Consider the following 14668-nt stretch of genomic DNA (forward strand, 5'->3'; position numbering starts at 1 on the left):
TTCTAGTCTCCATCTTAAATGAGGGTAAAGCTTGCTATTTACCAACTGAAATCTGTTTATAGTTTGTCTGAATACTGGAAACAGCTTCATTTATTAGTGCCATGGAGTCTCTTTGGGGGACTGTACCCATCATGGACACCTGCATCTGTAATCAATAATGAATAATAATTGGCAGTAGCAACCACTGACCAGTTAGCTGTGCAGGAAGCAGACAGGGAGAGGCGCCTAGGTCGTGGCCCCTCGCTGCCTGCCTGTGTCTCCATTCGGGGCTGACTTGGATCTGTCTGCTCCTGTATCTATGCTTGACTCCATGGGTACAGGCTTCTGACAACTCCTGTTTTACTCCTTCAACCCAGGGTCTATGAACAAGGTTTGGGCAAATTACCTGAAACTTTAATCTCCCAACAAATGGCCTCCTGGCCTCCTTCGTCATTCTCAGGCAGCCCCTCATGATTGATGATGACTGAGGTAAAACAGCGCCTGCATCTGAGGCTGAGTTACTTCCATGTAGACAATGAAGGAGTGAGAGGAACCCGCACCTTCTTAGACTGGTAAGATGCCGTGCAGTGGGAGTCCATACTGTGTGTGCAGATATGAAGCCGTGTGCCATGCTCTGAGCCTGAGGAGAGGGGGCGTGTTGGGATACTTTATGCCATACTCCTCAGGTTTATGTTGCCCACATGTGTACCCACTGCTGGAGATGGAAAGGAAAGCCAGTGTGCACAGCCCTCCTTCACACAAGACATCCTAACTATATTGCCAGTTTAGCTGGGCAGTGGCGGTGCACGCCTTTAACCCCAGAACTTGAGAGGCAGAGGCAGAGGTCGATGAATCTCTGAGTTCAAGGCTAGCCTGATCTAGAGAGCTAATGGCCAGGGACACACAGAGAAACCATGTCTCAAACAAAACAAAACAACCAACCAAACAGCGATGTCATGAACCCCGTGCTGAGCAAACACTCTCCACACGTGGCAACTGAAGACTTTAACATGAACCCAGATCTTTGTTCTCATCAATGGTTTCAAAATTGTGCATGTGTAAGTATTTGCCTAATATTTTAAATAGAAGAAGTGGAATTTTCCCACATTTAATTTTTGCTTGACTAGGACAAAAAGCACAAGATATGAAACATCTTCTTTGTTTTGAAGTCAGGGTCTTCTTTTGTAGACCTGGCCTAGTACCCTCCGTACAAACCAAACTGGCCCTGAACTCATGGTGATCCTCCTGCTTCTACCTCCCAAAGTCTAGTATCACAAGCGAAACTCAGTTTCCGTGTTTTCTATTCCCTATCTACTCTTAAAGGGCTTAATTCCCCGTACAAAGTTCTGGAATTTTTTCTCCCATCAGGGCTAAGGTCAGAGATAACCGGGAGAACGGGTGATCTTAGAGCAGAGGTGAAGAAAAGCAGGGCCGATCCTGTTCAGAAATGGACAGGCTTTCAGATCCAGGAATACACTGGGCAGGAGTCAAACAGGGAATGAGCGTGGGAACAAGTCCTTCAAAGCAAAGCAAAGGGTGTAACTCCTGCCCCATGCCCTGGTGCAATGCCTTTGGACAAAGGTCATGTCAGTTAGCTTCTGCATTATCAGAAGGCATGCTCCCGTCTCTCTCCCACCTTAGCTACTCCCCTGCACACACCCAAATCTTACTTATGGCGACAGGACCCAGGCTCAGATATTTGCCTGGAGAAGTGGCTGGGCATCGTCTTCCCAGCTATTGTTTGGCCATGTCCTTCCTGAGCTAGAGGGAATAGCAATGGTGATGAGATCTGTCTACAGCCTGGTGGATCCTCTTTTTCAAAATGGTGAGCAACAGATCCCAGCAGGCATATATGGTCCCTCTCAGTAACCAATGGTTACTTCCTGGGGAGTTTAGGTCTGCATTAAAGGAATGTAAAGCTAGCTTTGAATTCATATGTATTGTGAAGCTAGATTTCAGACTCAAGTTGTCGTTTATTTTCCACAACTGTGACTATCTGGCATGTCAGGTGCTGTGTGGAAAAGCTTTTTGCCAAGAAAGAGTATGTCAGGTCCTAATGACATACTCCTGGTTCCTGTCCAGTAAAAGCCAGCCCTACACACACCCAAATCTTGGCTCCTCCCCTACACATATCCAAATCTTGGCTCCTCCCCATACACACCCAAATCTTGGCTCCTGACCCTGTGTTCTCATGCAAAATTCTCCTTGTGCTCTATTTTGTCCTTGCTTCAAAATCACTGGCATTGTCTCCATGGCAGCAAAGAAGGAAATTGGTTTTGTTATAAAAGTACAGTAGCTTAGGCAAGGGAGCAAGGACAGTCCACTGACGGAGTGGATGCTGAAGCAGTCACACAGAGCCCACTGCCCAGGAAGTGGTCACTGAAGTGGCCACACATAAAGTCCACTGCACAGGGAATGGTCGCTCAAGCATCCACATGTAAAGTCTACTGCAGGGGGAAGGCCGACACAGTCACACATTCAAAGCTTTCAGAAGCTTTTCTCAGTTGATAAAAGTTTCCTCGGAACTATGAAACCATGAATAGAATCTCTGATAAGATAAATGAGGTCATAATGACCTCATGAGAGCATGTAACAGCTGAGAACCCACACGGACTGGAGGAGGTGGGGTAAGGGGGAAATCAGGAAATGATAAATCCATTCTCAGCCCTTCCCATAAGTCTCCCAAGGAGATTGTTACGCAGTAGGCCTACTGTGTTTAAAGGGCACAGGCTTCATCTTCAAGATTGAAAAAATGTAACCAAATGTTTACTGCCCTCCAACTTCTTGTCCTTTTTCAACTTATTAACAATTATAATTTAAATCGGAAAGTGTGTTGTCTTCCATGGGAAGAATTGCTCATCTGTAGCACCTACCTACCGTTGGTTACATAGTAGATGCTCACTGATAATTTCTAAATGAGTTCATTCATTCCTTTCATCATCCATAATGTATGTAACAAATGCATAGACGCCTATAACTTCATATCTGGTGACCGTACTCTCCCGCCACCATTTTCTATCATGGAACATTAAGTGTGGGCTCCTACACAGAGAAGAAATGAAGTTAGGGAGAGTTTTCCTAACTTGTGATCTTGGTATAACTGGAAGGATTCCAGTTATTAATTGGCTTTGGTTATCCTCACTAACAAACTGCCTTGTGCCTTAAAGTTACATGGTTTCTATTCCTGCCCCAGTTGTTTTCTGTATAGTCTTTGCCAGAGGGAGGGGGAAAGCAAAGAAGAGAGAAGAGTTGTGAAAACATGAGTTGTGATAGGTTCCAACATTTATGTACCGCCCTAGGTCCTCAGAAACCCACAATGGACCACTGAACGTGTCAGCCTCTGAGGGAGGTATGGCACTCAGTGTTGACGGTCTACAGACTTCACTACAGCAGTCAGCGTTCAGAGCTGGAAGCTCTGTAACCATGGTGACATGAGCCTGTTCTCTAGAGGCAGTGGTGGCCAGATGCGAGGTCGTTGGTTGTCATAAAGGCTGAGCTGCTCACCATGGTCTCTCTGTGGTTTGTCTCAGATTCTTCTCCCACAGAGAGAGGCATTGAACACGTCGACTCTGACCTTTCTCGTGAGAAAGGTCTTTCTAGTACCAGTGTAGCAAAGGAATCATAAGATTTGATAAACTGAAGACAGTTGGATTAGCAGGTAAGATCATCTTAAAAAGAAAGTCCCCCTTGAGCCTCTGCTGTGGTCACTGCCTGAAGCCATGATCTCTTTACCTAGGAAAGAGAAGAGGCGCCTCCTCTGCCAGCCACGATGAAGGAAGCATCGGAGCCTCTAGCCAGTGTCACCAGCATCAATAAGCAAGACAGTAAAGTACAGGATGGAGAAATGTAAGAACCAACCGGGGCAAGCGGGGTCTGGCTTACAGAGTTTGGGATGGAATACACACCTCAGGGTTTAAAAACGACTTAGGTGTGGGTGTCTCACGCCTCAGCAAGTAAAAGTGCTTGCCTGCAAGCCTTGTGACTGGGATGTGGTCCCAAACCTCTGTGATGGAAAGAGCTCCCTCCCCAATTGTAAGTACAATAAAAACCATCTGGGAAGTCATTAGAACTACAAATTCCATAGGTTTCCCAAATATAATGACTCACAGCATCAACTATTTTCCCAACCTCTGTTTTATAAGACCCGCCCCCTCCTCTAAGCAACATAAAGAATTGCCCTAGACAGAACTCTTCCATAAAAACCTGGGTGGGATTTCACAGCTGCCCTTTAATGGGCCAAGGCCATCAGCTTAAGAGCTTGTCTAGAGCAGGTGTGGAGGTGTGGCAGCTCACACCTATGTTTCCAGCACGCTGGAGGCTGAGGAAGGAAGCCTGGGCTGCACCACAAGATGATCTCAAAAATCAAAAGCTACACAGAACCACCACCAACAGCAAACTGCGAGATGAACATGAGACCATTAGAATTTGCTCAGGGAAATGTTGGTGGGGGCAACATGTATAATAGTCCCTGTTCCACCACAACTGTTAACCATCTGTCAGCTGAAGCACTGGGGTGGGTTTTCTTTGGTTGGCTAACAGAAGCATTCAGCTCTCAAGGGCATGTTAACCAGAAGCCATGTGTCACCTCAGACTTCGCCCTGTGTTCACCATTCACCACCCAGCACCTGTCTGTCATGAGAAGCTGGGACTGTCAGTATCTTCAAAGCCGCATGACCCAGCCCTCTCAAATGCTGGCCTGAGCTCCTGCCATTGCTCCTGGCTTAGCATCTGTTATCTATAGAGGAAGGAAAATACAGAGAAGGAGCTGGGCAAATGCCAGGACTCAAGGCAGTAAGAAGACTCCCATCTTCTAAAAGCACCCACAGATGGGTGAGCGTAGGGCCCATACATCCAGCTGCAGCCTGAGAGCCAAGTCCTGGAACCTTCACTCTTCCCAGGATGTGTGCAGCCATCAGACACTTATTTTTATTGTTTTCTTTTCTTTTCTTTTCTTTTTTCTTTTTTCTTTTTTCTTTTTTCTTTTTTTTTTTTTTTGAGACAGGGTTTCTCTATATAGTCCTGGCTGTCCTGGAACTCACTCTGTAGACCAGGCTGGCCTCGAACTCAGAAATCCACCTGCCTCTGCCTCCCAAGTGCTGGGATTAAAGGCGTGAGCCACCACTGCTCGGCTCAGACATTTATTTTTAACAACAGAACTAAGGCTTCCTGTGTCCCTGGGCCAAGTTCCTCTGTCCCAGCTACACAGGGCTTAGTGGGAATCTTTTATACTGGACTTACATGTATTTGGAAGGGATGTTTTTTTCCTAAAGGAAAAATTTGGGGACGCTTACAACATTAGCATACAGAGAAGACCAGATCGAGTATGCAGTGGAATCCAGATGTGAGGAACGCCGATCACCTCCCAGGCTTTGTCCAGGCCGCAGCAGGGAGAATCTCTCCCACGGGAGCCTGTCTGCAGCCGCAGAGATGACACATGTCAGACCCTGAGGTCTCCTGCCCACTTCTGTCATGATCATACTCCAGAGTGTGGGGCTCCTCAGACAAACACGAGTGCTCGGAGCATCGCCGAGCTCACTGAGCACCGAGCAGGTGAAAACGCAAGTCTGAAAGCCTGTGCCGTTTCTTCGCATTTTTAAAACTCTGGTTGTGCTTTCTGAGAGGCACTTTTAGTGGCATCTGCTGTTGATTAAGGAGATCTCCAGATAAAAACATTCCCGGGGAAGGGATGCGCAGAGTGAAGGCATGGGTGTGATGATTCCCAGCAAGGACTTAGTGAAGATGGCAGAAGAGGAAGTTCCCCATAGTAACCACACCGAACAACCCCAGCCAGATACGGTCTTTAACAACCTTGTGAACGGAACCATATCCCGTGGGTGGATCCTGCAGAGACTTCCTAGAGGAAGGAAGCTTCGTTTTGGAGCACGGCTTCAGAGTTTTCTACCATGGTTGACTCCATTACCTTTAGGCCGAGCAGAGGCTGAAAGAGCATGGAGGAGGGGTGTGGCCCAAGAGAGCAGAAGCAGGGCAGAGATGGGAAGAGCCAGAACAAGATAGAAAGTCCAGGGCTCTGTGTGATGACCCACTGCCTCCAACTTGGCCCCAGCTGGCACCCCTGATTGTGAATCCATCAGTGGATGACCCCATTCGGTAGGACAGAACCCTCTTACCTGGCCACCTCTGGAAACTCTCCGGTAGACACGTGCAGAGGTGCCTTCCACTGAGCCTGCTAGGCCACTCTCAGGACAATCCAGTCACACTCAGGATTAGCCATCAAGTAAGAGCTCTGAGAAGTGACCGAGAGAGAAGTAATGTGGGAAATGAAGTCGGTTCCTGATTTATAGTAAATTCTGTAGACACATGATTTGACATAGGGACAGCTGAACAGGCCATGTGTCCAGTTTTATAAAGCAATGAAAGGATTTGGACCCTTTGACTTTTATTCCAATTTAATCATCACAGATGCATGTGCACACACCCACGAACACACACACACACACACACACACACACACACACACACACACACGCACGCACAAGCACCTGTCTCTCTGAGACTACAGGAAGAGTGTTGATGTAAAGTCTATTGTAATCCATTGTTAATCCTAAGATTCACAAGAAAAACCAACTCCACCATTTTGGGCCACATTTAAAGCAAGCTTTAATAAATATTAAATGCTGACCAGAAGATGGACTTTGGCCTGGACCATCTCCTGGGATTTCTCGCCTGAGAGTGGCCTCAAGCCATGTGTCACATGGACAGTGTTGTCCTGGCCACTGTACTTTCCCAGGAGGCTTTGATGTTTCCCAAGAACTACAATTCCCAGCATTCCAGGAAGTTGCCTGGTTCCTGTGAAGGTGGGGCTTACAGGTTAATTTGGGGCATTATACCTTGTCCTGAGATCAGTCATAAGAACACTACTTAGCTTGTCAACAATTATACTGTAGTTTGGGGACTTTGCTCCAATGAACATGTAGGGCTTAATAAATTCTTTTTTTTTTTTTTTTTGAAAAACTGTGTTCCTAATAGAAGTCACTTATTACCATGGTACTTGAAAATGGCCATTCCTCCTTCTTTTCTGGTTTCCATGAGAGACGGGGAGGGGAGGCTGTTACTGGAAAGCAATTATTATCCACATAATTCTGTCAGTATTGGAAGGTTAGTTAGCAGCTCAGGAATTCAAAGAAGAGGTTATACCAGTGAACAGGCACTAAAGTCTTTTGTACACTCACGGTTAGGAAAATACCCATGTCTTGATTTGAGTAAAAGAAATCAACTTAAAATCTAAGAAGGAAATGCTGAAATCCGGGTTGCAAGCATTATACTATAGGTTTTTACTTTCCAAAGCCACTGATAGATTCCGTTGATCTTTAAGTTAAAAATGAAATACACAGCAAGACAAGGGTACAAGTCCACTTCCGTAGTTGGGACCAGAGCTGGGAGACGCTGGGTTCCCTTTCAGATGTGTGGTACATTTAGCAGAATTCTGAGTAACACCTCGTGCCTCCTGCACTCAGATGCCTTGCTTTTCTTACTTTGTTCATTGTCATTTTGCATACAGAAGAAAAGAAAAACTTGGAACCATCACTCCATCGAAACAGCATTCTTCAGTCCACTTCTTCCCAAAGATAATGGATTCAGACTCCACCACGCTCATCCCGCTGTCCCGCTCATTTTCCCAAGAAATGCCAATCAGCTTCTACCAGATCCCCAGCACCCAGAACAGCTCCACCTTATCGTCCAGAGGACAGCTGGCTTCTAAATCCACCATCCTGAGCTGCTCCCATAAAGACAGCAGCCTGGGAAAGCAGAGTGCGTACCAAGCGTCTGAAACGTTCCTGAGGCCCCAGGGATGTTTGTTTCTCAGTATCAGTATCACACATAGAGTAGGTTGGCCGGGACTCTAGATCTGAGGATTTAAACCCAGGACACAAATATAAACGCAGGTGCAAATACAACATCTCCATGAGGAAGATGACTGCAGCTACCATGATGGCTTTTCGGTCCACCATTAGCTTGCTCTAGCGTCATTGGAGAACTGAAACTTGCTGTGAGTCCCTAAGAACCTCCACAGGATGCTGCTAGAAAGGTTAAGGTGCCCAGAGCCAGCATGGTGGTCTGTGGATCCATTGTCACATTCTAGAATTGATTAAGAACTAAAATTGCCAGCGTCTAGTCCCAAGGATCCCTCTGCTGAATTCTGCTGTGAGGATTAAGCAAGGGTCTTCCCCATCTCTCTGGAGAAGATACCTGGAGCTACAGTGATGGCTAGAGAGTTAAACTGTCCAGTGTGTAGTAGGAAGGGCCCTTTGTAGGACGCTGACACAAAGGATATGCAGTATCTTCCCTTGTGCCTTTAGGGAGACTCCAGGCTCCCATGCAGAACAGATATGGAAAGAGGAGATGGTGCTGGAGATGACAAAACAGAGAGAAAGGGGAGCAACCAAGAGAACACGAAGCAGGAGGAACTGGGTGGTGCACAGCGGTGCCAGTAGGGCACAGAGCCACAAGGGTCATCACGGTCAGGTGATGCTGTCCCAGCCATCACAGAACCAGCTCTTCCCTACCCTTCATAGGGTGAGGAAGGATGGAACTCAGCAGCCCTTGTTCTAATGTTCCACCCCTGCAGAGTGAAAGTTAAGATACCAGCTTCACAAGGTTCTGCTAGGCTTGGGGCCTGTATGGGAACCCAGCGCATAGCAACATGTTAGAGTTACCAGAAATCAGCTTCAACCCTTAGCCCACCTGTAAGCTCCTTATAGAATAATCCACATTTGAACTGTGTGCCCACAAGTACCGAATGCCCCACTCTCTCTACTCCGTGGATATTTGCAGTCTGGCTGGTTCTCATCTGTTCCCTGTTTATTTCTGGTACATCCCTAGGCTTCAACATGGTGTATGTGCAGTGTGTATGGCTCCCATGATGTTCACAGTAACGCGTCATTGTCGGTATGATCCAGATGGGTTGTCCAAAGACACCTGCTAAATCCTTGATGACCTTTGTCATGGAGCAAGGGGAACAGTGTTAAATATGCAAATACAGACTTTAGATTTAAGAAGAAATGTTTTCCCATCTCTTAGAACTATGTAGACTACGGCGTTTGTTCTGTGTTTGGGTTAAACTGAACGCTCCAGATAATGGGGAGGAGCTAAGCATAGTGCCGTACCCTGCATGGCAAGAGAAGATTGGGGTGAGGTCATTTCCTTGAGTTACCACAGATTCTCCTGCAGACTCAGGCCTGTGAACACTGCAGTGTACATGTCGTACCGGTTCAATGCCGTCTGTGGCTCTCAGTGAGCTAAGAGCTCATTTAATGCCTCCTTCCCTTTGAGAACACAAGCGTTCTTTCCTCGTGGTGGGCTGCGAGGGAAGATGTGGTGCCTAGCCTTTTCCCAGAGGAACTGCCCGAGTGGCTGTGGACACTAATTTAATTCTAGGGTTTCTTCTCAGCAAACTCCTTGGAGGAACCACTGTAGTCATCAGGACCTTTGATAAAGCTTGGTGATGATTCGAGATGTTCTTAGTGTGCTCAAGGCCCTAGGCACAGCCCTATGGTAGCAAACACCTATCATCTACGCCTTTATACATCTCTCCTTTGGTTAAAGATACGAGAACTGTGTTCATGATTGGATGACTCTTGGCCCAGGGTCCCATAATACAAAATCCTCATCCTATAATGATCACCATTGTTTGCTTGGTGCCAGCTAAATACCAGACATCTGATTTACCCCGGGCCTCATCATCTCTTACAGAGGTGCTGTTGTGTAAGGTAGGATTTTAATTTGGGCAGTACAGCAAGCATTAGGTAGAATAAGAGTGTATCTGTAACAGGTAATACTCAAATTTGACAGGCTCTGTGCTTAACTCACGAATACTGATGGTTTCTAGTGCAGCTCTAAATAATCAGTTAAACACCCAGCGTGCCCGTAAGAGGGAGCAAACAAGAAATCTGAATTCCCCAAGGATGCCTGAGCCAAGATGGCCGCACAGTCCACACAAACGCCATGCTACCCCTGAGCATCCAGGACAGCAGAGTCTGTAGAAAGTGAGGACAGAGTGGAAAATGTTCCCTGACAGCGGCTTTACAGATGTCTACCAGCGACTCCGCTCTTGCTGAGTTTGGCAGGATGGAAAGCAAATAAGGAAAGTTCTCGATTCCCTTTGATGACGATTGAAAGGCCTCTCTTTGCTTGCTTGTCCGCTTTCTTTAAAAGGCACCAGCTCCATGGTTCCCAGGAGGCAGCCCCAGTCGAGCTCTGACATGGATGCGTATGCTTTTGGGAATGGTGAGGATTACTTCCTCTCTTTGTTTGGAGAATCGAAGAGGCTCACCGCCCAGACACCCCAAGGCGAGAATGTGAGCAAACACCTTTCTGTGATCCTTGAGGAAGTCGGCCAATTTACATCCAGGTACACATTTGAGTAACTTACAGTCTTCTTTGAGGTCATAGGTCGGTGCAGAGCAGAGCTCTGAACTGTTATTGGATACATTTATTTTACCACCAACACCCCCCCCCGTCTGCCAGAAAATTCCCTGAACTATAACTACCCGTGCTCTGAGAAATTAGAGGCAACTAATAGAAGTTTCCAGAGGAGCAAACATGGGATGTGAATTTTTCAAAGATGCCAGAGAAAACTACACAGCACAGTCCACGCAGATTGCCCGCACACTCACTCACTCGCTGGCCTTTCACTGCTAGCTAATCATTCAGACGGCTTTAATCCTTTTCTTCTGTTAGGCTGTGGAGTTAAAGACAAGAGCAAAATGAATTTTTACACCAATGATCTATTTTAATGGCCATCAGTTTCTCTGGAAAGAATTGATCAAGAAAAGTTGTTATTAGGCCTAAAGGCTTGCTCGGGCTGTTTTTCTAGCCCTGCAGTGCCGAGTCTCTGAAGAAGGCTGAGCTCTGACAAGCTGATAGCATGCTGTGGGTACACAGGCGTGTCTGAGGGCTGAGGGGGCAGGTAAGGAGAGTGCAGCGTCCAGTCACTCAGGCCCGATGTGCCAGTTAACTGATAATGGAGAAAATCCGAGTGTTCTGCCACCCGGACACACACTGTCACAGTCATTCAGGATCTGCCATCGTAAAAGTGGTGATTAAGGCAAAGGCATACAAGACGTTTAAATACTTCTAAATACAACTCTGTGTGTGTGCCTGTGTGTGTATGTCTGTGTGTGTCTGCATGTGTCTCTGAGCGTGTGTGTCTATGTGTGTATACCTGTGTGTCTATTTGTGTGAGTCTGTGTGTGTGTGTCTGTGTGTGTGTGCATGAGTTGTCTTTGTGTATATGTATATGTATATATGTATATGTATATATGTATATGTATATATGTATATGTATATGTATATGTATATGTATATGTATATGTATATGTATATGTATATGTATATGTATATGTATATGCGCGTCTGTTTGCATGTGTGTCTCTGTGTCTGTGTGTATGTTTCTCTGTGTGTGTCTGTGTCTGTGTGAGTCTGTGTGTGTGTCTGTGTGTATATGTGCTTATATTTGTGTCTCTGTGTCTGTATATGTGTGTGTGTGTTTGTGTCTGTAAATATGTGTGTGTATGTGTGTGTGTTTCCGTGTATCTGTGTATGTCTGTGTATCATCTGTCTGTGTGTGCGTGTGTGTCTCTGTGTGTGTGTGTGTGTGTTTAGGTACACTCTTACCTGTGTGTGTTGAGGTTTTGGTGTGTTCCTTGGCAGCAATCCACCTTGTTTTTTAAGACAGGGTTTCTCATTGGCTTGGAGCTCCCAAGTAAGCTAGGGGATCGGTCAGTGAAGCCCAGGGATCCCCACTCTCCACCTCCCGACCAGTGCGTGTCACTGCAGCAGTGCATGTCCCCACAGCAGTGCATGTCCCCACAGCAGTGCATGTCCCTGCAGCAGGCCTTTTTACACAGGTTCCAGGAACTACTCGGGTCTTCACGCGTGCATGGTAAACTTTACCAACAACCATCGCCAGTATCACTTCTGAGTATGACTTTAAGAACTTCCAGGTCAGAGAAGCCCTGTAGGCTGTGTCTTAGAGACAGAGTATCCAGACAGTGAGGCAGAGCTTGCTTCTAGCCTGGATGATCTTGGAAGGCACCGTGAAGGAGCTACCATTTAGACAGGCTTCGAAAGATAAATGTGTTTCAGATGTGCAAGTTTGGAGTCTGTGAGAACACTTTAGAACCCGAGTTCTCAGTGTCCAGGTGGGATCACCTAGTGGGGAGGGGCCGCATGCTTTCAGTGTCCTGAGTGTACCTCAGACAATGTCAGGGTCTCTGGGAGAAAGTGGGACAGCCATTGTTATTGTTAATCCCAGGGTGATTCTAAAGCAGACAGGGTCTCTCTTTGTCCTGCAGCTATGAAGGCTGGGCTGGCTAGCGTGAGCCCTGGAGGTCCATCTGTCTTTGCCTCCAGAGTTGGTGCCTGGCTTTTTTATGTAGGTTCTGGGGTTGGGACTCAGATACTTATAGTGTGGCAGCAGTCCCTTTACCATCTGGGCCATCTCCCCAGCCTAAGTACTGCCTTGGTGAGGTTTGGTGTGGTAGGATGTACCTTGATGTAACTTCAGATTTTTTATACTTACTGCCACTGAGCCTGGTTTGGTATTTTAAAATATGAAAAATTGACCATTATGTCTCCAGTCCCCCTTTCAACACATATATTCAGCTGCTTGAAATTGTGCCACTCTTCTCTAATGTGTTATTTTATTTATTTAAACCAAATATTTCCCACTCCTGGCCTAAGACTTTTCTGAGGACTGAAGGCAGTTCTCCAGGGGCTAGAGTGCAGTGCTCCAGGGGCTAGAGTGCAGTGCTCCAGGGGCTAGAGTGCAGTGCTCCAGGGGCTAGAGTGCAGTGCTCCAGGGGTTAGAGTGCAGTGCTCCAGGGGCTAGAGTGCAGTGCTCCAGGGGTTAGAGTGCAGTGCTCCAGGGGCTAGAGTGCAGTGCTCCAGGGGTTAGAGTGCAGTGCTCCAGGGGCTAGAGTGCAGTGCTCCAGGGGCTAGAGTGCAGTGCTCCAGGGGCTAGAGTGCAGTGCTCCAGGGGCTAGAGTGCAGTGCTCCAGGGGCTAGAGTGCAGTGCTCCAGGGGCTAGAGTGCAGTGCTCCAGGGGCTAGAGTGCAGTGCTCCAGGGGCTAGAGTGCAGTGCTCCAGGGGATAGAGTGCAGTGCTCCAGGGGCTAGAGTGCAGTGCTCCAGGGGCTAGAGTTCAGTGCTCCAGGGGCTAGAGTGCAGTGCTCCAGGGGCTAGAGTTCAGTGCTCCAGGGGCTAGAGTTCAGTGCTCCAGGGGCTAGAGTGCAGTGCTCCAGGGGCTAGAGTTCAGTGCTCCAGGGGCTAGAGTGCAGTGCTCCAGGGGCTAGAGTTCAGTGCTCCAGGGGCTAGAGTGCAGTGCTCCAGGGGTTAGAGTGCAGTGCTCCAGGGGCTAGAGTGCAGTGCTCCAGGGGCTAGAGTTCAGTGCTCCAGGGGCTAGAGTGCAGTGCTCCAGGGGCTAGAGTGCAGTGCTCCAGGGGCTAGAGTGCAGTGCTCCAGGGGTTAGAGTGCAGTGCTCCAGGGGCTAGAGTGCAGTGCTCCAGGGGTTAGAGTGCAGTGCTCCAGGGGCTAGAGTGCAGTGCTCCAGGAGCTAGAGTGCAGTGCTCCAGGGGCTAGAGTGCAGTGCTCCAGGGGCTAGAGTGCAGTGCTCCAGGGGATAGAGTGCAGTGCTCCAGGGGCTAGAGTGCAGTGCTCCAGGGGATAGAGTGCAGTGCTCCAGGGGTTAGAATCTGGTGTTCTGGAGGTTACCATGCAATGTTCCAGGGGTTAGCAAGCTTGTGGTGCTCCAGGGGTTAGCAAGCATGTGGTGCTCCAGAGGTTAGCATGTAGTGCTCCAGAGGTTAGCATGTAGTGCTCTAGGAGTAAGCATGTGGTGCTCCAGGGGTTAGCATGCAATGTTCCAGGGGTTAGCATGCAATGTTCCAGGGGTTAGCATGCAGTGCTCCTAGGGTTAGCATATGGTGCTCCAAGGGTTAGCAGCATCTGGTGCTCCAGCAATTAGCCTGCAGTGTTCCAAGAGTTAGCATGCATGTGGTGCTCCAGGGGTTAGCATGCAGAGTTCCAGAAGTTAGCAGGGTCTCCTCCTGACTGGTGAGAACAGATACTTGGCAGGTGCTTCCCTGCCAATGCTTTCAATGTCTTTCCCTCTAGCCTTGGGGAGTCTTGTTCACCTATGAGCTGAACAAGCTGAGTCTACAGAAGACTGCAGACTCCTGGAGCTTCTCTCTGCATGAGAATCCTCTCCTGTCTGCTGCTCTCCACCCGTGACCTCCAGCCTCCTAGGCCTCCTTATATCCTAACCCTGTCAGAGAAACCACTGGCTCTGCGTGATTCCCTCTCTGGGGAAGTTGACAAGCTCAGTGCATTGATTTCCTGTCTGTTGGGCATCACCTCTTGTCATAGACCAATGACCCGATATCTTCAGAAACATTTGTGTTGATTACAGTTCTCAAGCTGAAAAAAAAAAAAAGATGTATCCCCAATTCAGTCAGAGCCATATGCTAACACACAGGAAAGAAGGAAGAAAGGGCTGTGTATGCTCAGAAGTGAGGTTATATGAAACAGATGCTCACGGGCTGGTGGGGGTGTAAGGAGAGGGACCTGCTCAGGAGAGAGGCACACATAATTGTGTACCCGTGCTGCCTCTTCCGGGAGATGGGACTAGAGGGACCAGCTGGGACTGGGGACACTCAGCATTTACCAGTTTG

At 47.8% G+C, this 14668-nt stretch overlaps 1 protein-coding gene across 1 annotated transcript in view; it reads left to right on the top strand.

Annotated features, from left to right (window-relative positions):
- Positions 1–3450: 3450 nt before the first annotated feature.
- Lmntd1 (lamin tail domain containing 1) overlaps positions 3451–14668 on the top strand; it is a 37562-nt gene continuing 26344 nt past the window's right edge. The window contains exons 1-4 of the mRNA XM_021164827.2: positions 3451–3637; positions 3716–3825; positions 7499–7749; positions 10153–10348. Of these exons, the coding sequence (XP_021020486.1) occupies positions 3749–3825; positions 7499–7749; positions 10153–10348 (524 nt within the window). The 5' untranslated portion in view covers positions 3451–3637; positions 3716–3748. The remainder of the gene's footprint in view (positions 3638–3715; positions 3826–7498; positions 7750–10152; positions 10349–14668) is intronic.

The sequence above is a fragment of the Mus caroli genome, unplaced genomic scaffold, assembly GCF_978045245.1.
Source record: "Mus caroli unplaced genomic scaffold, Mus_caroli_1 scaffold_7, whole genome shotgun sequence".
NCBI classification, from domain to species: Eukaryota; Metazoa; Chordata; class Mammalia; order Rodentia; family Muridae; genus Mus; species Mus caroli.